Raw genomic sequence first — 25377 nt, forward strand, 5'->3', positions numbered from 1 at the left:
GTCACTGAAAACACTGCACGGTCAACGCCTTCCTTGAGTAATAAAATCTGAAAATAAGGGATACAGACTCAATTTTTGACAACCAAGAATGACCTGGACAATGCACCTTGTAGTCAGACTGATCCAGTTGGTTGTACACGGTCACTGTGGTCCAGGGGTCAATCAGCACCGAGACCGGACAGCAGCTCCCCAGGGAGCACCTCCTGCTGGCAGCGCAGGGGAACTGCACCTCCACCCTCAGCCGATCAGCTCCGTCCAGGGAGACTGAGAGGGACGGAGGGCTGAAAGCTGGTTTGGACAGGACGGAAGAGAAAGTGCGTTAGTTGTTCCCGACCTCCGCCTTCACCCTCCCAAGCAGAAGGGACGCTTCTCGGTACGGTACGCCTCAATTCCTTTTTTAGTTCACCCATATCGATTTACGACTTCCATTTCCCAGCAAAATAGCTCCATTGCACTTCTGGATTCAGACACTTTTGTTTTCACCCCCGTATCATTTTGCGCCCTCCTGGTTCCGGGTGCTGCGGACTGACCCAGGTCGCTGTAGTCAAACTTGCGCGGCCCGGTCCAGAGGGTGGAGCCGTCGGTGAGGTGGATCCCCAGGCGGATCATGTTGTACAGGTCAAAATGGGAGAAGGCCTCCGAGAGGTCACAGCTGTGGGACGAGACCCACGCACACCACATCACGTCCTGCCAGGGGTCCCTACAACGAACGAACACACACACACACACACACACACACACACACACACACACACACACACACACACACACACACACACACACACACACACACACACACACACACACACACACACACACACACACACACGCTTAAGTAATTTTCTTCAAGGGGAATCCGACATTTGCGTGCAGACACCCACCCACACACGACTTACCCCTGCGTCTTGGTCTGCACGGTATAGGTGGTATTAGGGCTGGCTTGAGGACAATCCCACCGCAGGAGGCAGCCTAAATCCAGGGAATCCACAGCAGTGTAACAGAGTGACCCGGTCGACCCTGGTAAGTTCACAGGAAACCCAAACGGCAAAAATAGAACACCCATTATGAGGCTCCGTCAACGGCCTAAGACCCCCACCGTCACAACCGGCTTCGTCAACCCCAGTTGAGGACGCGCGCGCGTGGACGACGACGACGAGGCGGCGCTCGTTGCCAGCGGCGCAAAAGTTGCGCATCAAAACACGAGGGTGAATATGGAAAAATGAGGGTGGCGTTTGGTACTCACCGGTGATGAGCAGGGTCACCGCGGCACACAATCCCATCAAGGCTCCCAGCTGGACTCCGGTTAACCCCGCGATCACCATGACGACTTAAAGAGCCCTTTGGACGAGGCGGGCGGGCGGACTAGATGGACCCCCGACCACGGCGAGGAGGTTCTCAATGACGAGGTGCGGAAGCACAAAAATAAATAAGAGCGCGGAAGACGAGACGAGGAGGCAGAACGTTACCTCCGGCAACAGAACGAGAGGAATGCAAGAGGCCGTTTGCAGGGTGGAGAGATAAGGATTTAATTAAAGGCTGGTTATTTTGTAAGAGAGAGGAAAGGCCATAAGCTGCTTAGGGGGAGGGGGGGGGATGCCAAAAGGGTAGAATGCATCAAGGTGTGGGAGAAGGCTCCTGTTTAAACATGAAATGTTAGTTTTTAGGATTTTACCAGTAGATCTCCCCCCTATAGAGATGATGTGAAAACCTTAAACTGGATGTAAAAGCAGTTCTGGGAATAAATAAGGTACAATCAAACCATCATCTGATTCTATATTCTTTATTTAATTCCATCCTTAAATAAGAATCTGTAATTCTTTGACTTAGGTCTCTGACCATTCATTCTCAAAAGAAATAATATCAAGAGTTTCATAAACAAACAGCAATACAGTTGAAGTGCTTACCAGGCAACCAGGAGAAATTATACAGCAGACTGAAAACATCCAAAAATAACAAACAAAAGAAAATTAAATAAGGTGCAACACACACACACACACACACACACACACACACACACACACACACACACACACACACACACACACACACACACACACACACACACACACACACACACACACACACACACACACACACACACACACACACACACACACACACACACACTTCATCGCAACAGTAATAATACTAAGCAGAACATTCCTCATCGGCGCATCGTCATCATCAACAAAATCAACGTTATCATGTAATCTTTACAGCCAAGAACATACAGGGTCCAGCAAAGTAGACCAGCAGTAGGAGTGTTTTCATGCTGAAATAGTAAATGTCACCGTCCGTCCAGTCAGGCAAACGTGGTCTTCCATACGTCCTTGTACAGCACAGCTGACCTCCAAGTCATGACGCCCCCAGCCCAGCAGAGGGCGGCACACTCCCATTTACCGGTTGAGCCGTCTCTCGCTCACAAAATAATAGTTGGTCCCCGTCCTCTGCCGGGTTCGGGCAACTGCTCCAAATGAATCATTAAGGAGTATGAACTTAAGCCGAGCAGAAAATACGAATCCTGCCTCATCCACCCACGATCGATCTGCTATGTTCCATCGAGACCTGAAAGGGTTTTTTACCGGAAATTCAGCGGCGTATTGCTGGGTTAGAATCTGTGCAAATTTCAAAAAGGAACCCACTGAGGCCAGGGCAGACCGATCGCTACAGGGTAAACGGTGGGAATCCACGACGCCGGTCCACTGAGCTTTTTCTGGGAAAAAAAAAAAAACCCTCCCCCCCCTCGCATGTGTTTGGTGTGAGAGCGCCCCCCCCCCTCTTTCTTTTCATGTCTGCGCCCCAGGTAGGGCGAGTCCCGGCGCGGGAGTAGTGCTGGTGGTCGTGGTGGCGGGGGAGGGCGGCAGGTCCTTGGGCCCCGGGCACAGCAGCCCGCGGGAGGCTGCGTGGTCCCCGTTTAGGTTCTTGTAGCGGTTCCGGCGAGGCGGGGCGGCCCGCAGACACATGGAGGGGAAGCGGAGGCCCGCCAGACAGCAGCCCGGGCAGGAGACCACCTCCTCCTGGTCCAGGGAGTGTCTGCTACCGGAGCCAAACGGGGACGCGCCAGCAGGGTCGCTGGCAGGGGAGTGGTAGCCATTGGCGTTGACCGCAGCCGTGGCGTTGGTGTTAGCGCCCCAGCCCAGCGGCCGGCTGACGACCACATTGTTATTGTCCAGGTGGGAGATGGGAGGCAGGCATCTGGGTCCGTTGGAGATGGCCGAACCCCAACTGTTCGAGAAGGGCGGGATGGAGGCCTGCGAGGGCGTCGAAGAGAAGGACGCGGGCGGGGAGAGCTTGGAGTAAGACGACGACGAGCTTTCCAACGTGTCCGGGGAGCTGCCGCAGTCCATCGGTTCCTCCTCCCCCTTATCCAACAGGTCCAGAGAGAGGGACTCGCTGGTCAGCGGGAGGCCCGAGTCGTCCCCTGGGTCACCCATAGCCTTCCCCTCACCTGCCTCCTCCTCTGAAACAAGTCTCTCTTTTTCCCCTCCCTCCAGGCCCAATCTGCTCACCTCTCCGTTCATCAAGCCTATTTGAGACGCATTTGATTTCTCGTCGGCGGCGGCGAGCGCGTTGGTGGGTGCCAACGTGATGTGGGGTGGGGGCGTGCAGGGGAGCGAGAGGCAGCGCCGGTGCCTCCTGGGGGGGTCGGCGCCATCTTCATCCTCCGACGACGCGGGGTTGAAAGGGTCGGGGGGCTGCGGGAGCGTGAAAGTCAGGGAGATGACCGACTTGCTGGGGGTGTCAAACAGCTTGATCTTGCCGCCCTTCAGGTCCTTCCGATGAGAGAAGGGGTTGACCCGGGCGGGGGGAGCCAGCTCGGAGGACGGCGGGGTGGCCGGCGGGTGGAGCATGTCCGATTTGCTGCGGGAGAGGCGGGGGTCGGCGGGGAGACACACGGAGCGCCGGCGTAGGAGGTCTGTCGCTGGAGAAACGGCTGGAAAAGGGAAACAAAAAGGAGTTCTCATTAGACCAAGAATGCGGCATGGAAATTCCTCAAAGAATCGCCTCATTGTCACAGATCTCCACAGCGGATCAGGGAAAGCTGGGACGCAGATCCAATTGGGACCGTTTTGAATTCGGCCAAAGCTCCTTTCTTTATGAATGCAGTACATCCTGACTGAGAAGAATTCACCCAACTACAAAGATCTCTCTAAATGGGCTTCTAGACCAAGAGGCAGGCCTACATAATACATATTATGGATTCTTTGTCAAAGACCACCCTGGAGGCATGGCTGACCTGCTACGCAACTAACAAACGGCAGCTAGAGCCTTGCCTTAAACCCCCGTCTGCTAATAAAGTGGTCGCGATAACATCTTTTCGCTGGCGTCCCAGAGCCTAACCTGTCTGAGACCTCCCTGCTATGTGGACCTCCATCTGAGACACACACACACACACACACACACACACACACACACACACACACACACACACACACACACACACACCTTTGGCCGATAACTCGTCCTTGGGCGTCCTCTCGGCCTCTCTACTCGCCAGCTCCACCGCGATCTGGGAGAACGACGGCCGGCGTTCTGCGTTCATCTGGGAGGAGAAAAACTTGAATGAACGCAAGACAGATGCTGTGTGTTATAACGAGGGCACGCCACTAAATAACCCCCAGCACTGACTTATCCTGCATCTCTCCACCAGCTTTTGCCCTACACTATACTAACCTGCGGGCTACAATAATGGATGTCTTGAGAGAAGGTAGGTCATTAAAAAGCCCTAACCTTGAATTCTGGCGTTACAGAGCCGAGGCTCTCGGCAGGGATTGGATCTACTCTTCCCTGCACACCGTCCCCATTTAGCACAACCATAATCTGACACCTAAGGGCACTCTCAGCTTCACCCAAATATCAATTCCCCAAACACAACAGGCTGATGGACAGATTGCCGTCCCCGCTTGAGAGAATCAGGAGCAGCAGAATAGGCCGAGGACGCTCGGCTCAGTCCTTTATTATTAGAGGGTAAAGCTCTGCCACCAACAACAACCCAGGAGAGCTCATTTGTCCGTGCTGGCAGCCAGAGGGATTTTCAACACCACCCGCCGGGACGCGCCCTGCTTTTAGACCGGCCATCTGAAAAAGCCGGGCGCTTTCATAGCGCTGAAAGTGAAACGTCGCCACGGTCCCTCGCCAGCGCGGAGCTCTTCACATACCATAATGAAACGTCCGGATCCTAAAGTGTCTCGAGTGGAATCTGATTCGAGGTGAGGATGCAACGAGGGTCTTACATTGCAGCAGGTTACAGCCAGTTCCAGGAAGTCGGGCGGGCAGTCTGCGACCATGTGCTGGAAGGTCTCCACATCCAGACCAAAGTGCTGCAAAAAATAACACCAACCAAAAAAAACCAAAAACAATTAAACACTCACGCATCGGTACAAATGGATTTCGCAACGAGGCGGTTGGATCGAGAGGGTTCGTTTTATTTCACATTGCAGCGCAGTGTTACAACACGCTCAAATTAAAGCCGAGGCGTGGGTCCAAACAAACTGACCGACCTGTTGAGACATACACCTCAGGACGAGCTCACGGAGAATTTAAATTTAGTTCATGTAGCTTCACAATCTTAGACGCTTTTTTTTTTTTTTTTTTTTTTTTTAAATATATAAACAGATTTTGCAATAAAGCCTCCATGTTCAAACGATGAGCTAGAGCTGAGTCCTTACAAAAAATAATGCAGTGATTTGATTTAGTGTTTTAAATTGTTATATGGTGAGGTAATTGCTTGAGGAAAGTCAAGGTAAGTTTAATTCAGGAGGACTTAAATGCATATTTAATACAACAGACAATTATATTATATAATTGTAGAACCCAGAATCGTGATTGCAGCGCCGCCCCCTCGTGTCGGTTACGCACATTTCATGACATTTCACTGCATATATGTATGACCGTATGTATATGTACGTGACAACCTCTTGAATCTTGAACAAGACTAAAATCTCTGCATTACATGAATCGCCACAAGGGGGAGACACGATTTTCCAATCGACAGAAACTTGAAACTTGTACGAGAGTCCCTATATACAAGGCCAACTTCAATAATAGATGGTTGGCATCTGGCGAACCCATTACGTTAATGATATTCAGTATAAACAACACAGTAATACTAATAATAAGCTTTGTGCATTCTTCGAATTTGGTTCCAAACTGACTTCCATCAGCCCCACCTGACCTAACTGAAATGTGAGGCATCTCGGAGCAAATGTGCTTGGACTAGAACGCAGAATGAAGACAAAGGGTCCCATTCGGGGCACCTGTTTCAATATAATGCTCGATGACAGCATGAATAGATTATGATGATGGAGGTGGGTGCGGGCGGGCGGGGGGTGATGATGAAAAGGTGATCACCGTACCTCCGTGCGCGGCAGGATGTCAGGGTCGGCTTGTATCCGCGCAATAATCTCGCACAGGATTATTCCAAATGCAAACACATCCACCTGCAGAGGGCGGGGGCACAGGCGGCTCAGGAATCGATGTATTTATTTTTTTTAAATGCTTGTAAATCTTTATTCAGGAAAAGGGAAGGAAAATCACAACTAGCCATAATGAAATGCATTCAAAATCATGAATTGTAAATCCTATCCATCATCTATATATAACCAATGAAACAATGCCATTTAATCATGTTATTGTGAACAACATTAAACCAAGTGACATTTTCCAAGCATTCAAAACACATCAACGTTGTTATTGTGGTAAACCAAGATTACGCAAGTTCCTCCATCAACCCACCAGGGCAGGCACAGCTTGGGGAACAAAACACAGCGACTCTGGTGTGTGTGTGTGTGTGTGTGTGTGTGATTAACCACCCACCCACCCCTGGACAGTGGGACATAGATTCCCAAGAGGGCTGCGGTGAAGGCCATGGGGACATGGTATCGGCTTTTTTTTGTTTTTTGTTTTTTTTTTTTTCCCTAAAAAGAGGAAGGTGTGAGTTGTGCAAACGAGTCACAGTTAGATGCTGCAACAGAGTGAACTTCCTTTTATAATTTCGATGTTGCTTTAAAAGAACAACAACAACTTTGGCGCAGACTTTGAATTGATCAGGGTTTGTATATAGAAGTATATCGTCTATTAAAGAGGGGAGGGCTCACACCTATTGGGCCGATATTCATTTACTCATTGATGGCCAGGTCACCATGGCAAAATAATGGTTTTCACAGATGCCTCATTTTGGGATGAACCGGGGACATTTGACCTTTATTCAACCCCAAGAGACTAAAATGCACCGAATATCGGCTGCATTTTAATGAGAGCGGGAGCTGGATCATCAGTAACTTCCGAGGCTCCTGCAACATTACCATTCCTCCCCTGGGATTAAGGAGGTTACCATTGCCCAATTACTCCAAGACAGTACAGCGTGCATTTTCAAATGCTAGAAAGCACAAGTAAGTAAGGACGCTTTTACTACTGTTAGCACAACATCATGCCATTGTTGGCCAATACCTTCTCGTTGTACACCTCTCCACGGAGAACTTCGGGAGCCATCCAGTAGGGGGAGCCGACGACTGAGAGATGCTCCTGTTCCCCTGAGTCACTGCAAGAGAGAGGGGACGTTATTAGTTAGAACACACACACACACACACACACACACACACACACACACACACACACACACACACACACACACACACACACACACACACACACACACACACACACACACACACACACACACACACACACACACACACACACACACAGTATCATTTCAATGCTTTTTTTAGGCTCCAGCACAGATCCTGAAGGTCACAGAGAGGACAGAGTAGGATTTAGAGAAACAGATGCAATACCCAATGGGCAGGAAGTGGGCTGCAGGTCATCAATACGTAGGCCGAGCGCTTAACCTCACTTCACCTGTGTGTGGACATGTGCACGTCCCGCGCTCAGCGGGACGTGCACATGGAGCTGCAGCAATGTTTTCCGTTATGATGCAGCGATATGGTTGTGCAATTTCAACAGTACTCAGAGGAAGGAACACACACATCCTCTCCGTGCTATTTCCATCTGCGACTGTGGGCTACGATACTGCAGAGAGAGTGGTCGGGAAGTGGAGGCAGCGCACAGAGAGAATATAAGGAGAGAGAGAGGAGCTGGAAAAAAGAAATCACCCGCACCAATATGGAGAAGTAGAGCAACCATCAGCACGGGGGGGGGGGGGGGGGGGGGGGGGACTGTGGAGCAGAACGACGGTCTGACGAACGGGAGGGGTGAGAGGAAAAAAAACAAAAAACACAAGAAAAGAAAAGCCCTGGGGTAGTCTGAAAGGTTAAGTAAGGATACAAGAGGTGTGTGTGTGTGCGCGCAGAGTCAATTGGAACATGGAACGTAGAATAGGAGGTGGGGGGGTGAGCGGGGGTCTGGGAGACTGGAATAGTTTGACCTTATTTGGAAGCTTATTCCTAAACCGCCTTCATCTCCCGTTCCCTCCTCCCCCTCATGCCACACACACGAAAACAAACAAGCTCTTGAAAACGGAGCGGAAACTAATTCAATGGATGCTTTTGACACACACACACACACACACACACACACACACACAGTGTGTTGCTATGTCATTGTTTGAGTGGGCGTGCGTACCTTTCAAGTTGTGTGTGTGTCTTATGTGTGACGCGGTGCACGGATGTCCAAGTTTAAGTGACGCACATCATTTGTGATGGTTTAAGTGGATGTGTTCCTGGATTTTTTTGCACTCTATGCCTGTGTGTGTGTGTGTGTGTGTGTGTGTGTGTGTTTAGTGCCAGATTTGGCAAAGGATGCGGGGGTCCGACCACCTCTTTTCGTTAAAGGTCAAGTATGAAAATTCCCAGTGCCGTCCTCACTCTGAACAGGGGAGGAATGTATTATGATTTTTTAAATTTTCTTTTTTATAAATAAAGCGCAGAGTTTGAGAGGGAAGCAAGGAGTGATAATGGATGGTCCTCTCTAGAGTCAATGGGTCCGAAAGGGGGTATAGCACACCATTCACAAAGCATACCCCATTTTACAAAGGGGGGATTCTTGCAATTCAGTCATTTGTAGTCGCAGGGGCCAGAGGTGAATTGATGCCGAATGAATTAAACATACGACGTATAAATGTCAGAGAATAATAACCTCAGCTTCCCTGACTCAAAACACACACACACACACACACACACACACATTTTACACAATAAAGCGTTATCAAACACCAGGTGGCCCTGTGTGGAAAAAGTAATTGCCCCCTTAGTGACTCCATCAGCCGATTTAACCCCACCCATCGGAGTGGTGTCCATGAAGCCCTCACAAAGCCATTTGAGGCTCTGGGACGCCGCTGGACCACAGCGAGAGCCTTCATCTCCAAAAGGGCCAACACCTGAACGGTGGTGACTCTTCCCAGATTTCTCCCAGGGCGCAGCGACAACCCCTCCAGGAAGTCGCAAACACATCCCAGAGGGACATTCTAAGGACACCCAAGGCCTCTCTGGCCCCCGCTTAAGTCAGCATTCACGACCCCACAACCAGGGACTGACCAAAAATTGCGTATATGGGGTGAAAAACTCCGAAATTATCCCCAATGATCTCCTTTTCAGATCATGTTCACCACTGACTTGTCATTATGGAGAAGAAAAACAAAACAAAAAACACAAAAAGATACATTAATTCTGCACTGTACCCTTCAGGGGAATATCGATCATCTGTCCGTGACCTGAAGCTGAACTACACGTATTTCGAGATGGTATCTCTTACAAACACACACACACACACACACACACACACACGTATGTCAGCTCAAATTTGACAGCACATCTGTGAGTCATCTCCCTCAATCACTTCCCTCTTGAAACCAAAGTTATAATTCTAGTTCCACAGAGACCGCGGGACTCGATGCGTTGACTGGGGGATAGCACGGGCCTCCGTGGTTTTTAGGAAGATAAATGGAGCTCCCCGCAAGACAAACGAGAGAGGACAGCAGGCATTTGACCAAGTCCCTCTTATGCGAGTCGGAAGCAGGGCCCAAGTACGTTTTTCTTGGGCAAGTCAAGTCACGGATTATGTCAAGTCATGTCAAGTCAAGGGTTATGTCAAGTCATGTCAAGTCACAGCACAGGTCAAGTCAAGTTTCAAGAGGTCATTTGTCACATAGTCCTTAGTTAAGGCAAGATAAGTCCCAAGTCAAGTCACTTTTCCCCAAGATACTGCAGTATCCGCTCTTTATAAAGAGAAAATACAAGGTATTAGTACATGTCTAATTAATTGAATTTGTATTATAATTGATATTCAGTGTAATAAAACAAATAATATTCTAAAAGCTTATTTCTTAATTTCTTGTCTACCAAAAAGGTAGACCCTCCCTATCGCTTTTAAACAGTGAAATGCTGACAGCCAGACTCCAACATCAAACTGTGTTACGCGCCGCCCATGTCAGTCTGTCTGCACAATATCGCAAAATCTTATGAACAGACTTGCACAAATTGATTTGATTGAATAAAAATGATTGAAGGAAAATTTTGAATCCGAAGCGATGAGTCTCGGCACAGTCACGGCCGCCATGATGATCTGATCATTGTGTGTCTGTGTAACCAATGGGAAGGTAACGAGTGCTTCTCGTTGAAAAAATAAAAATAAAAAAAATAAGTCAGGTAGCGAGGAACTTAAATGACAGGGTAGTCGTCCAATCCTTATACTATACCCAGTGTGCAGTCTATAGTAAGGCTTTTTTTTTTTTTTAGAGCCCGACAGGCAGATTTTTGGGTCCAGTGATGATCCCGAATTTGGAGAGCCCTTGCCCACGGATTACCGATGTTTTCACAGATATTTTGTCAAAAAGCGCAAAATGTTTTAATCAATTAAAATTTTTATTCAAGTTTCTAAATTTAAGAAATTTCAAACTTATAACCAAAACATAGACACTTTTTGATAGAATAAAAGAAATGTAAAAGATGATATTAAATTTTATTTTCCGAGTTCCAGTGAATGCATCATCACTTCTGAAACTAATTAGTTCTCCGAGTTTCCCATGAATGCAGCATCGCTTACTACTTGGAGAGCCATGTCTAAACAAACAGATGGATTTATAATGCCTAGTCGGACTTCTGCGCTTATTTTGGTAAGTAACTTAAAAGTAGTGTAAAGCAGACAAGTACAGGATAAATAACCAATGTTTTTGTTTATTGTACATATTTAAAAATCGGGACACATCGGCGACAATAACTGCTGATCCCGAAGTGGTCAAAAAAAGTCAAATAATGATGGTTTCTATCACCATGTCGCAAATGGAGGAGTGTGGCGCTTCGGACAATCATGGCGCAAACAGCAGAACACAGAAGAGGAAAAAGAAAAAAAAAAACGAAACAAAAAAACACCGTCCCTTGCGCACAACTTTCTAAAGAGCGTCTTGGGTTTGATAACAAAATCTCAAATTGCACGACTGGCACCATTCACGGATTACTAGAAGATTTGGGCGTCTGCTACCAACATAAGGCGAGGGGGAGTACCGAGCCCAACCAAAGTACCTTCTTGTTTGCTGATCGCATTCCAAGGTTTCCGTGAACGAAAGTGGACACAAACAAGTCATCCGAGCCATGTCTCTTACTTATAAGTTATAAGACGAGCTTTAAGTCATTTATCTTGTCAAGTCAAGTCGCAGGTTATCATATCAGTGACTCCAGTCCACATCTCTGGAGGACAGTGAGCCGTGGAAACGGACCGGGCGCACAACCACACGGTGGAGAAACTGCGAGAGAAGTGAGGAAAGGTGGAGGAGTCCCGCGGACCGGTCGCTTCTCATCCAACCAGCAGTGAGCGTGTGGCGCAGTCTGATGAATGGGGAGCGTTGCACTCACCTGTACTCCGGGATCTTCTCCGCCAGGCCGAAGTCCCCGACCACTGCCGAGCACACGCCGCTCTCCCAGCGCACCAGGCAGTTCTGCGCAAGAAGGGACGGACACACACAGACACACACACACACGTATTATGGCTCATAGTAGACTGTGTGTGTGTATGAGATTGTGTGTGTACCGTATTTCCTCAAATACAAACCGGTAGTCAAATAAAAACCGGGTGTCATAAATACCAGGGGCAAGGTTGACACGAACAAATAAAAGCCTACTTCAAATACAGACCGGGGTGTAAAAAACAAGGACGGATAAACTCCTGGTGCTATCCTGGTCATACGTGATACGCAGGTATATGCCGTGTACCCGCTAAGAAAGTTCCAGGATTTTCCTATACCCACTTAAAAATGTGTGTAGTTTTGTGGTCACTTCAGTGATTGTTTCTGCAATAAAATAAGTTTTGCGGGGGACCTTGCCAGTGCAGCCCCGTCAGGATTTGGCATAGCACCGGCCCAGCCCCTCCAATTTTACATTTTCATTAAACAATTTAGCAAAATAACTACTGTCCCGCAATTATTTTAAGTTCATAAAAGTATTCAAGTATGACTTGGAGCGTAGAGCCTGATGCACGAGGTTCCTAACCACTGGGCCGAGGACCGGTGCCAGGCCGTGGGGCATTTGCCATCGGGCCGTTTGAAGGCGGGAGGGAATTCTTTTCAGAAGCGATCTCCTCGCGGCGGAGCGGCTCCACCGCTGCAATAAACTAGATTACACCGCTGGTGGCTGTCAGACCATGTGCATGCCAGTTAAGCATAATGTACATTTCCATCGCTTTAAATTGCTAAATTTTCAACACTTTGTTGTTCTGGATTACTCAGTGTGTTATTGTCCAATTTCAGTCACTGCGGGTGTCTGAGTGCTGGTGTCCTAGGGTTTTAATTTAAAAGGGATATGGGAAGTGTTGAGTAGAAGCATAATGCAGTAACAAACTTAACAGGGTAAATGGGAGAAAATCAAAAAAATAGGAGGCTTCATACTAAGTAAACAGAGGGAATTAGATATAAAAGCCTGCTTGTACTACTACTGCTTCTACTTGTAGACGTGTTCTCCATTTTCAAACCCCCCCCTTGGAACCCTCACACCCCGACTGCTGATGACTTTGCCACCATATTTGAAGAATTGGCTCCAATCAGGAGCCAATTCTCTCCATCCCAATACGCACGCACACACCTAACTCTCTAGCACTCTACTCCCTGTCTCCCGCCTATCCGACGCAGACATCTCTGATCTCCTCCTCTCTGTCCGACACCACACGCGCACACGCTTCTTTTAACTGCAGCCTTTGACATTGTAAACCATCATATCCTCTTGTCCACTCTTTCCGATGTTGCCATCACAGGGACAAAGCATCAGTGGTTTGAGTCTTGAATCTCGGGCAATCCTACTGGGTGCCGTGGGAAGGGAGAGGTGTTGGATTCACACCAGGTAAGGACCGGCGTCCCGCAGGGCTCTGTGCTTGCTCCTCTTCTCTGCTCACTGTACACATCATTGGGATCGGTCATCCAGCCGCATCGTTTCTCCTACCACTGCTATGCCGATGACACCCAGCTCTACCCCTCCTTTCCGCCACGGGATACCACTGTCAACGAGACCGTCTGCATGCCTCGCAGACATCTGTCTGGATGACGGAACACCACCTCCAACTGAATCTCTCCAAGCTCCTCATCCTCCCGGTAAGTCCAATCATTCAACACCACATAAATGTTCAGCTTGGCTCGTCATCACTAATGCCATCCAAGTCGGCTAGAAATCTTGGAGTAGTGGTTGACGACCAGCTAACTTTTTCAGACCTCCACAGTCTCCCGATCGTGGAGATCCACTCTGTACAACATCAGGAAGATCAGACGGTACCTGTCTGAGCACTTGGCACAGCTCTTCGTCCAGGCGCCTGTCATCTCACGACGAGAGTACTGCAACATTCTACTGGGTGGTCTACCAGCGCGTACTGTTAAACCTCCGCAGAGGACGGCTCAGAATGCGGCAGCGTGCGTTTGAAACAGCGTAAAAACGCGCACGTCACGCCTCTCTTCATCCCTCTCCACTGGCTCCCTGTAGCCGCCCGCATCGAGTTCAAATCGTTGACGCTGGCCGACAGGGCAGTCGCTGGATCTGCACCCACACACACACACATCGCGTCCCGCATCAGGACATACGCCCCGACCTGCTCTCTGAGGTCTGCACATGAGCGGTGGCTGGTGGTGCCTCCACTGCATGAAATGAGTTCTCAATCCAGAGCGTTATCATGTGTGGGTGACCCCACGGATGGAAGGAGGTACCCAGCTCTTAAGCTCTGCAGATCTTCAAGACCTGAAGACCCTGCTCATTCGGGAACACCTGATCCTGTCTTAGCTATGACCAACTATTCTTGTTGACTAGTATTAAGTTGTTGTATTGACATAATGCACTAACAACATATGAGTACTTATCATACTGCACTTACCAACAAATAAATAAAAATAATTCAGATTCCTTCCAGCCATCTTGCGCTCGTTTCTGGTTGAATTTAGAGACAGGTGCTCAAGCACTTAAATTCAAGGTTGCTCCAGCGGCCGATGTATGCTTTGATTGTTTCTAGCCTCTCATGTAAGTCTCTTTTCACAAAAGCGTCTGCTAAATGAAGTTTGTTTTTAGTGACAGATATTCACTTTAATGTCCGACGACCATTTGTCAATCTCTTGCCAAAGCACAAAGGTGGATCATCCATTTACAATGGAATTTGTATTTTGCATTTAGCAATCGTGTCATAACATTAACCTATATCCTACTATAGTCATACCCAGTCAATACTTGCATTCTTACTGCCATGTAAGCCATTCCATGATCTCATAGGAGATCAGGTAGAAAAATATTAAAAATAAACAATTTACACAAGCTAAAAAAAATACACTAAAAACATTTTTTTTTGGTATAAAAAGGTCACGTCCGCTGGTAAGCGCCTGTGTAAATTAATGTTGCGTAACTGTGTGTACCTTGGAGGTGAGGTCGCGGTGGAAGATGCCCTTGCTGTGCAGGTACTCCAGCCCGCGGGCCACGTCCAGCGCCAGGCCCCGCCGGACGCTCCAGGACAGCGGCACGTCGCTCTCCAGCAGCTGCTCCAGGTTGCCCCCATTGATGTACTGCGGGAACGGCCATGTGGTTAAGAAACAGAGGAGCAACCGAAGCGATCCGCCGTTTAGGTTGTGATTGCGGTTATGTTCCGGCTCAACCATGGAAATCAGCTTTGATCACCGCATTCATCAGGGGACTTTTTAAGGCCGAGCTCACAAAGGTACTTTGGCCTAAATGGTCTGTTATTCTTTTAAGTTGTGTTACCTCGTAGGGCTATATTTATTTTTAATAGGGAAATTAGTTTGGTTGCACTTTTCAGTAATTTGCAAAATAGTCTTAAAAACCAACATGAAAAATGAATCGCGATTAGATTGGGAATCATGATCCCGCCTGAAAAAAAAAAAAAAAAGTGATATTTTTTTTCCATATCACCCACGCCTAGCTCTCACACACCGACACCTATTCCCGCTGCTTCTTCATCGAATCACATCACAGAACACACACCTACTCCTCTGATCACCATGGAAACAGGTCAGCCCATCAAATGTCATAGCAGGTGAATCGCCCTGGACTACCTGAAGCAAATCTGTTTAAAACAGCCCCGCCCACACATCCTTTTTTTTGGGGGGGCGATTAAGGGGTTTGGGTCATGGAAATGGGGTAAATCTGCTAGTTTGGATTAATTTGGATTTAGGACCCACACACACACGCTCCACTACTTGACCTCAAAGACGAGAAGCGACCTGCTGGAGCACATGGATCACTATTTACTCTGTTACTACGCAAGTCCCCGCCCCCACGTTACCATCACAACCAGCTATACCTTCACATGTCCGAGCCACACTGATTGCCGTTCTACTTAGAAAGTGGAACAATAAAAGTACTCTGCGTTTTATAGCTCCAACTTGGCTTCCTTCCTCATATTAGTCTTTGTGGTCTCATAGGAACATTTTAAGCACTGATCCAATTACCTTATATATGTAATTGTAAGTAAGAATGCAAGTTTCTTCTTAAGTTCTTGTCCAGAAAATCGGATTCTGATTTTAAGATGCGACAGTAATGTTTACCTCTGTGAGAGCGTGGAGCTGTCCCTCGTGCACACACACTCCTATGAACCTACAGGGCCAGGGAAAAAAATAAAATAAAGTTTTACTGGTAAAAACAGGAGAGTGGAAAGGATAAAGCAAGGTGGAGTAAAATATAATTTATGTAAAAAATAAATATTCAATACATAATTTGTCAATAGTTACCAAAATAGATCATTTCCAATTTCTGAAATCTAAATAAATAAGATGTTATACAGACGGTTCAACATGTTTGGAAAATACTTCAAATACTATAAAAAATTATAAAACTAAAGACTAGGGTGTATAAGAAAAATAGCAACAGTAAGAACTACAGAAAGAAACGGGACCAAAAAAAGTGAACAGTGGAAAGGGAGTGTTATGGGTCAATCAATCAAGTGCCATTGATTGATTGGAAAACTCTTTACGTCATTACTGCGCTCAGGTGAGATGTTACCTGAGGATGTTTGGGTGCGAGAGTCTGTTCATGAGCTGGACCTCCCTAAGCATGTTGGCCTTGTTGCTGGCCATGGTGTTCATCTTCAGAGCCATCACCTGGCCCGAAACGCGGTGCTGCACCTGAAGAAAGGCACGAAGAAAAAAAGATACACGCACACTTAGACGGGGGAAAAATGATTCAAAAACGTATTGATTGATGATAAGGACAGGTCCAAATATACTTGCGGTTTACGCACATTTAGGCTATTGGGCGAGTTTCCTGCTTAAGATAGCAAATATTTGCCTTAAAATCAGACGCTCTGTCTTCATTTTTATTATTGAGACCGTGAGAAACATGGCGTTCCCGCTTGCTTTTCTCCTAATAGCAGACGTTGCTTTTTGAGATCGCTGGAACAGTGGTTCAGCACATCATGTGCGGAATGAGTCACTGCGACGGGGTACCGGTGATGTGAAGACACTTTCATCCGTTGGGTGTATTAATGGCATGAGCGGCCCACCAAGGAATCAGCCGGGGCCACGGGGCAAAGAGAAACGAGCTGGCATCGCGATCACGAGTCCGACTGGTGTGGAGACTCTACATCTCCGTGGACGAGCATTCAGCCAAAAAAAAAAAAAAAAAAAAAAAAAGTCACAATGCAACGCCTTGTTCAAGTTTTAAGAAGAATAACAGACACACAACCGAACACTGCAGATGTATGGAGCGGAGAAATGAGGGGTTTCGTCATCTGTGTGAATGACTCAAGAAATGTCAAGTGTAACCGAGGCCTGATTGTAGGGGAGGGGTGAGTGAGAATGTCACACTGTAATAGTGCCGTCTTGCCGCGGGAGCAGTGAGATCAAGCCAGTGTGACAGTGGCCTGGTTCTGAGTTCGGCACGAGATCGAGGCGCTGATGGGAAATCCACAAAGCCTATTAGGGACCACGCCAGACAGCGTTGGAGAGTCTCTCTCTCCCCCTCCCTCTCCCTCTCCCCCTCCCCAACAGGCCGTCAATGAGAGCTGCTCCTACACCACGTCCGTTTACTCCTCCGGGCCCTCAGCCTATGGTGAGCGGTTTCACACACACGAGAGGCATCATGGTCAAACTGACTGGTCACGTGTTCCTAGCGCTAAGGGGGGGAGAGAGCGTGAATGCGGTATAGAGGGATTTGGAAGCTTTAGATTAGTTCATGCGATCCATTACTGATCCCTCAAATCTCTAACCGTCGCTCTTATCTGCTTCCGTGGAGAGAGACACACACACACACACACACACACACACACACACACACACACACACACACACACACACACACACACACTTTGGGAGTCCGACAAACTGTGTCACTCACCGTCGGCCCGGACTCACCACAGGCTTAGCTGTAACTGGTGACTGAACGTGGTGTGTGGCGTTTAAACTAGGCGTTTCCAGAGACCCAGTGTCCACAACCTACGCAGAGGATTTCGCCATATTATTGAGCAGAAGGAACACACAAACAGTTACCGTAGGTGAAGGGCAGGCTGCTCTCGACAACCACGCGTAGAGGACACACCCTAAAACCCCTTCTGGCCCAAACAACAAAAAAATAAATAAATAACCCCACTGCCTAGTAAAGTGCTGCTGTCAGCAGAGAAAAGTCTCTCTACCTCTCTCATGTGCAGTGGTGCCAGTCATTTTCCCAGCTTGTTCTTTTTAAATAAGGACTGCAGAGGTCACCAATGTGGAGCAAGGGACACACACACACACACACACACACACTTTTTTAAAAAGGCATATTCATCCTCCAACACTTGCACATACATTTGTGCCGTTGGAAAAGCCATGGAGATTTGTGTCTGAGCAAATTTCAACTGCAATTCCAAAATTTCTTGCACACTCCTCCACTTGTTTTTTTTGCTCCACTATGATCGAGAACTTCTAAATGTCACATTTCAAAAAAAACTCTTCACATTCCTTGACAAGACTCCTTACTGCGGCACCGCCGCCTGCCACACAACACCAGAATGGCGTTTTCAGGCCCCTCCGACACAGGTAGAGACACAGGCGTGCAGTTGGAAAAAAATAAATAAAACAGACCTCTCACGCACAAAAAATAAAAAAAATAAATAAAAAGCGAAATGCTGCGTGGCCCACGCGCCGCTGCCGTGGCCAGTGGCGCTCCAACAGTGGATTCAATGAGAAGCAGCACGTACTGCATGCCACACCCGTACGCTGCGCCAACGCGTTGGTGGACTTCCGTGATGTTGTACTACCGCGATTCACGTGTGCGTATTGAAACGTAGGGGGCGTACTGAACGGTTCGATAACACAGCGTGCACCGTTGCATCCCCCATGTGTGTGTGTGTGTGTGTGTTCGACACCCAGCCAGATCGCGTCCCATCAGTGTATGAGCAGGGAAGTCCCCTCTACGCCGCCTTGACAAGAGCCCCACCCCCTTCACTGGGCGTCTAGACCGATACGCTGCTGACTGACAAAATGCTTGGAACCCCACCCACCCCGAGACGGGCAGGCCCAAACAACTACACAGATCACTGCAGGTCATGGCTTCCTTTCCTGAGGACAGCGAGATTAAGTCATGAAGGGCCGGCGTGCGCATAAAAGTTGTGTTCTACTCCGTAGACAAAATCACCACTGTGACACCAGCCACACACACACACACACACACTTTGTTTACCTTCTTCGGGCAAGGGGGCAGTTGAGACTTGGCTGTAGGCTAAGATTACTCCTTATTTACACACCCCCAACACACACACACACACACACACACACACACACACACACACACACACACACCCCCATTAGGCCACAACAAGGCCTCACGTGTACGATTAACTACAGTAGAGAATTGGGATAATGGCGTCCAGAGGGGACATGGGAGAATCTGCGTGTGTGCACGGAGGTATATGGCGACAGTAAAAAAAACAAAACAAAAAAAAAAACAAGACTTTCTGAAACCACCAAAACAAGGATTGGGCAATCCCCCCCCCCCCCGAAAGACTTCTTTGTCCGATATCCATTAATTTCCAACAACATACCATGCACCAGTTGCACGTACACTGCCCAGGGGGGGTGGAGCAATTAGCAGAAGAAGCCTTCACAGAGGCCTCAAACGTTCAAGTCTGTACTGGTACCCCATACGACCATAGTCCCAATGGCCACACACACGCACACGTACACGCACACGTACACGCACACACGCTTTGAAACCGATCACAAGTACACCGTTGACAGCCCGTGATGGATGAGGGTGTGTGCGTATTGTATGCAACCCCCCCACTTCCTCTTTGTTGCCATATCGCCTTTTATTCCAGAAGTGCATTTTTCCCCTCCACGGTGGCCGGTCCTTACTTGCCTTCCGTGGAACACAATCCATCCCTCGTAGATAGGCAAAAAAAACAAAAAAAACACACCCAACCCAGTCAACATCTTCAGCAGAGGAATTGCATGGTGTGTGTGTTAACTGTATATACCATTTATTAAGCTGACTCAACACACAGACGGAGTATGTGTGGTGTGTGTGTTCATTCATGTGCTGTCAATACACTGTATCCGACTCACCAGCAAAGCTCTGGTACAGCAGTGTTTGACACGACTCTTTGGACTGTCACTGGCAGCTGATACACACACTTTTGCAGCAGTATTTTTGGGCACGCTGGGCATTTAAGATGCAGACTTTAAGTAATTGCCCTCCTCCCGCCGATCAGGTCATGTGAATCCATTACGGTTAATCCCGCCCCGCCACCACCTTTACAACTAAAATCATAGCTTGTAGAGTAATAACAGTGATGACTTAATGTTTACTACGGATAAATTGACACCCTGCGACTCAGAGCAGATCTGCCGTCGGTTTTTGCCTCCCACATTAACGACAACAAACTGGGACAAACAAACCACACTGAGCCTGAAATTACCTGCGCCGCTAATAGCCGTTAAGTCTCAGAAAGAGGCAAATCCCACTGGCATATTTTGCGCTCCCGGAGTGAGCGCACGTGGCCCTTACGCTGCCCGGGCCCAAGTCAAAGACCTTAAAATAAAGACCATGTCATGAAGCGTTGACTCATGCATTTGTTCCTGTGAACGTCTGTTGTGTCCTGGAAAAGTGTCGCTGCCGAGAGTGTCGCCTGATGAGAAGGAAGGGAAACAGGATTCCTCCGCAGGCATAGCTCTCCAAGAACACACACACACACACACACACACACACACACACACACACACACACACACACACACACACACACACACACACACACACACACACACACACACACACACACACACACACACACACACACACACACACACACAAATCTTAAAGAAAGATGAAAAACAGAATCGGGGGGGGGGGGGGGCAGGGGGGAGGGTGGGCCTGTCTCAACACGTGCGCTCCCTTCTATTCTGCCTTTTCATCTGCCTCTTTTCAGAGACTCCTGCTTTTCAGAGCTGCATAATGTCACACCGGAGAGGTGAACGCCTGCCGCGAGGCCCCATTGATCTCCCGCGGGGACCAGAGCTCAACAGCAGCAGAACAGAGACCACGGGACACCAGCGTCTCTCGAGCTGAGGGCGGACGACCACGAACCACAAATAATACTTCCAAGGGTGCTTGTGCGTGTGTGTGTGTGTGTGTGTATGTGTGTGTGTCTCTATAAGCACCATTCTGCACCGCAGCAAGTCTTTGTCACGCATGATGCCAAAATTCAAATCGACTTCTCCATCCTAAACAGGTACATTGTGGGGAAACTAAAGCTGATCAACCAGTTGGAAGAACCATTATGTCACATTGGGCTGTCAGCAATGATAGCTGCAGTAATACATTTGCATTTATATGGCCCTATCAAAGGGCAGGCCAATCAATCCGCCCAATTGATATCTTAACAGGCCAGCACAAAACCAGCCTGTGACATTTGCATGGTCATTGGCCAGTCAAAGAGCAAAGTTGAGGGCGTGGCTTCATCAAGGCTGAGCGGCACAGAGGGATCGAGATAGCAGCGAAAAATGGAACGAGGCCCCAAACTATTCTGCAAGAGTGAACTAATCACATGCTGAGAGATGTGTCCCTACCCCTCGAAAGAACCAATCAGTGTGGACACACACGCACTCCTGTGATTCCGTCGACCTAGCAAGTTCTTATGGATGATTCATTGATTGAAATATTTGGAGCAGAGAAACTCGCATGTAGATTCTTTGCATCATGCATTTTGGCGGACACTTGCAATGCACTTGAGGTGTATATAGGAATATGATCAAACGGTCTTGTGACTTATTCTGAATAGAATTTTAACTATAGGGTGCATGCAAATGCACTGACTGGCCATTTTGCGGACAGTTTTTTTTGAAGAAGCACCAAATAAAACATTAGTGAGGCCAAGAGGACAACTTAAACTCAAGTATTAAAGAGATGTGTGCTCTTTGGGGACAAATGTGCTTATACCGTTGGACAAGCGAAGCCACATATTTCCCCAAAGGGTACGCTCCCTGTTTTGCGACACCCTTCTTGTGCAATTCCAAGAGTTGATTTTCCTAATCGGCCAACAACAAAATAGAAAAGCTGACTCCAAAACGGAAAAACTGTCCTCGTTTTCCCTCGTCCAGCACCATTGTCTTCCACTCATCTCCTCCGGGAGGTGACGCAACGTGCGCCACACGAACTGCCCTTTGGACTCGTGTTAGCACTTGCACGCTCAATGTGACATTATGTGGCCATAAAACAAATGAAAATACGGGGGTCATCACTCAATTAGCCGTACCTTGGAAGTGGCGTCTACTCGGGTTGTGCTGTGGCACGAGAGATGAAAGCCGCTGCTCTCGCAGACGGTGTAGGGTTTCAGGTGCACGTGCCGGATCTACCCGTCCTAACCATATCACTTACACACCAAAACACTGTCCCTCCGCCGTCACATGTAGGTCGATGCCAGTCAAAGAGTAAATTTCCAACACCTCCATCCTCTCGAAGTTTAAGCATTGTGTATGTTTTCCACCGCCCCCTTGTCCAGTTAAGGCGTTGCCATGGAAACCGAAAAATATGTTGGTTTTTTTTGTAGAATCGGCCAAGACATTTTTGAGGAAGTTCACAACTCCATTAGATTGCCACGGGACAAACACTTCAGATTTTGTGCTTTGATATTTTTTAGGTCCCTTTCTGTGTGTGTGTGTGTGTGTGTGTGTCCATTTCAAGCTACCAAACAAGCCTCCCAAACGTGTCCTCCTGTGGGATCCCGCGTCAACAACTCGGACCGTCACAACATCCCCGCTCACCTTGAACACCTCCGAGAAGAACCCCGAGCCAATCTTCTCGCAGGTGAAGTCGTCTATGCGGGCCAGGCTGGACACGGCGCTCCGCAGGGCCCGGTAGGAGGACGGTCTGACGCGGTGCGGCCCCTGGACGGGCGGCTCCGCTGCGGCCTCCTGGTCTGGCTCGGCCCTCTCCATGTCGGACCACCCGGGCTGGGGAGGAGGAGGCTGAGGAGGAGGCGGATGGGGACGTGTACGCCGTTTAAAATCCAACACTATCCCTGAGTTGGTCCCCCATTGACCGCTGACCCAAGTCAGGTGGCGTAACCTGAATAAAGACAAATAAATAAGTGTGAAAATTGGGCCGGCTGTCACAAAGTCCCATGCATACATGCAGTGTGGGCTGCACCAAACCTGTCAAGTCTGGGGAGGGGGGGATTTGGAAGAAACTGCGCAGCTACATGCACTGCAGCATGGTGGGTGTGCAGCAGGGGGGCCGGGTCCCGTCGTGCAGGCAGCCGGAGTCGGGTCTCCTCCACTCAGATCGCGCAGTGGGAGGCCCGGGCTGTCTTCCGGTTCCAGCACGCACGGAGCTGCAAGGAGCCTGGAAGCAAAAATGTCGCACGAAATTAAAAATAACAGCACTTTCCACACACGCAGAAACTAATCCAATCGCACGGCGGGGACGGGGACGGCAAGTACGCAGTCAGTTTGGGAGCGCGCTCAGCGCTGCGGCACCGTGTGACGCGGAGTATCGTGACGGACCCCGCCACCGCTTGACTACCGGCCATAAATTATAAATGCCAAAACTAAGCAGAGTTTAGTGGGATTGGTCCGTCCGCACGACGCCGGCGCATGTGTCATCAGAAGCGGCTTCAACCCAACTGCGCCCACACACCGAGCAGCACATGCGCCCGCGGATGGGACTCACCTCTTACCTGTTCGGCCTCGGTGGTCAGATCCCCTCCCTCCGTCCGTCCGTCCGTCCGTCCGTCCGTCCGTCCGCCCGCCCGCGCCGGCTCCGGTGTCCAGTTACCGAGGCCTCTATCCCACTATCTGAACATGGTTCGGAGTCTCCGCCGGCTCGGTTCCGCTCCGCCGCCGCCTCTCCGCGGTGTGTCGCAGCGCTGCACGGAGGAAGCGGAGCGCACTTTCACGCAAAGCTTTATTGGAGGCTCGGAGGCTGGGCGGGCTCCCACGTGACCGCCGGCAAAAAAAAGAAAAAGGAAAAGAAAATGCACCTGTGAGGGCGTTTAAAGTGGTAATCCGTGGCATTATTTTGTGATAAATAAATCAATAAATAGACCGATAAATGAAAAGAACACTCCGCATTTTATATTCATCCGGCCCTTTATGAAAAACATATCAAAAAAGCCACTGTGGAATGCATTCGCCCCTGTGTGCAATGTTGTCATTGTCGGCGGCAGGGTCCGCCTTTTTGCGGCAAGAAGGCGACGATAGCAAACCCCGGATGCGTTGACAAAAGGAAGTTGCCGCTTTTTCACGGAATTTCGAGACCGCCTGTGGGGCTTGTGAAATTCCACTCTCGTTAATAACTGATTGTATCGCATTTCAAACCGTCGTACATATTTGCCTCCCGGCTATGCCCGCGTTCACACCGTCGCAGACCGACTCAAATTGCTTTGAGGAACAAACGCATATTTGAAATTGTTTCGTACAATGTAGGGCACACTGCGGCGTGCCTTTTGATCCCACTCAGGCACGGTTCGCCTTTCCTCTTTGCTCGCTCTCACTTTCGCACACAATCCCTAACACGCAAACACAAACCAAATAGCACTAAAACCTGCCTTGATCATTGCGTTACACATGGTTTATTTTATTGGATAATCTATTCCCGGTACTAAAATAGCCCTATTGTCATCGTAACACCTTCCCGATTTATTTTAATGCTGTTGATACTTGTTTATTTACTGGGTTTAAAATTGTATTCATAGGTCGTAAAATGACCTGGGTCAACGTGCATTAAAGGAGCACGATAACTTTTTGGATATCTGGCATTCGGCGCCCCTCGAGCTTCTGAGCGCAATTGCACTTTTACGCCACTGTCGGGTCCGGTGTCGGAAAAAGAATTTTTCAATAATAGTCTGTGTTACAAACGCAAATATGATGTACACATAGGTTACAGCGCCGTCGGGGAGGTGAAGCGGCGACATTTTGTGTGAGCATTCTTATTATTAAAAATACATTTTACCAGGCAAATAATGGTAATTAGCTGAGCCAAACGTCAAGCAAGTGACGTAGTGTCATAGAGCGTAATGCACTTTTCGTACCCGAACACAGAAGTTCCATAGTGCAAGAACAGGCATTCAGGGGGGTGGTTGGGAATGAAAGAGGTGCCATTCCCCTTATTACAAGGCAGTGTACCATCAAGATGATTCTGGAGCTGTTATTTTAAGGTAGAAAAGTTACATAGTTTTGCTTCAGGGAATAATGTCCACTAGTGTGTGTGTGTGTGTGTGTGTGTGTGTGTGTGTGTGTGTGTGTGTGTGTGTGTGTGTGTGTATATATGTGTGTGTGTGTGCGTGCGCGCGTGTGTGTGTGTGTGTGAGGGGGTTATGGTGAATACTTGTCGCCCTGATTTCCCCTAGTGTTTCTCCGTCATCTTTCCATGCACAATAATCGCAGGCCCTGTCAATTATTCAAGTAAACCCTCGATGGCCGAAAGCAAACCAACCATTAATTCGGAGAGGTAGCCCAAGAAGGACCAGTTCACAGGCC

At 48.6% G+C, this 25377-nt stretch overlaps 1 protein-coding gene across 1 annotated transcript; it reads right to left on the bottom strand.

The window, feature by feature from the left end:
* Positions 1-2786: 2786 nt before the first annotated feature.
* tesk1b (testis associated actin remodelling kinase 1b) lies at positions 2787-22926 on the bottom strand (the record flags this gene model as incomplete). The annotated part of the gene is made up of 10 exons (XM_080023112.1): positions 22663-22926; positions 16428-16549; positions 15974-16022; positions 14828-14974; positions 11808-11890; positions 7450-7540; positions 6357-6440; positions 5235-5321; positions 4447-4543; positions 2787-3934 (listed from the first exon to the last, which is right to left on the bottom strand). Exons 1-10 carry the CDS (start codon positions 22834-22836, stop codon positions 2787-2789), a joined length of 2082 nt encoding a protein of 693 aa, XP_079879238.1. The 5' UTR covers positions 22837-22926.
* Positions 22927-25377: the final 2451 nt, after the last annotated feature.

This window comes from Zeus faber (genome assembly GCF_960531495.2).
Source record: "Zeus faber genome assembly, chromosome: 22".
NCBI lineage: Eukaryota > Metazoa > Chordata > Actinopteri > Zeiformes > Zeidae > Zeus > Zeus faber.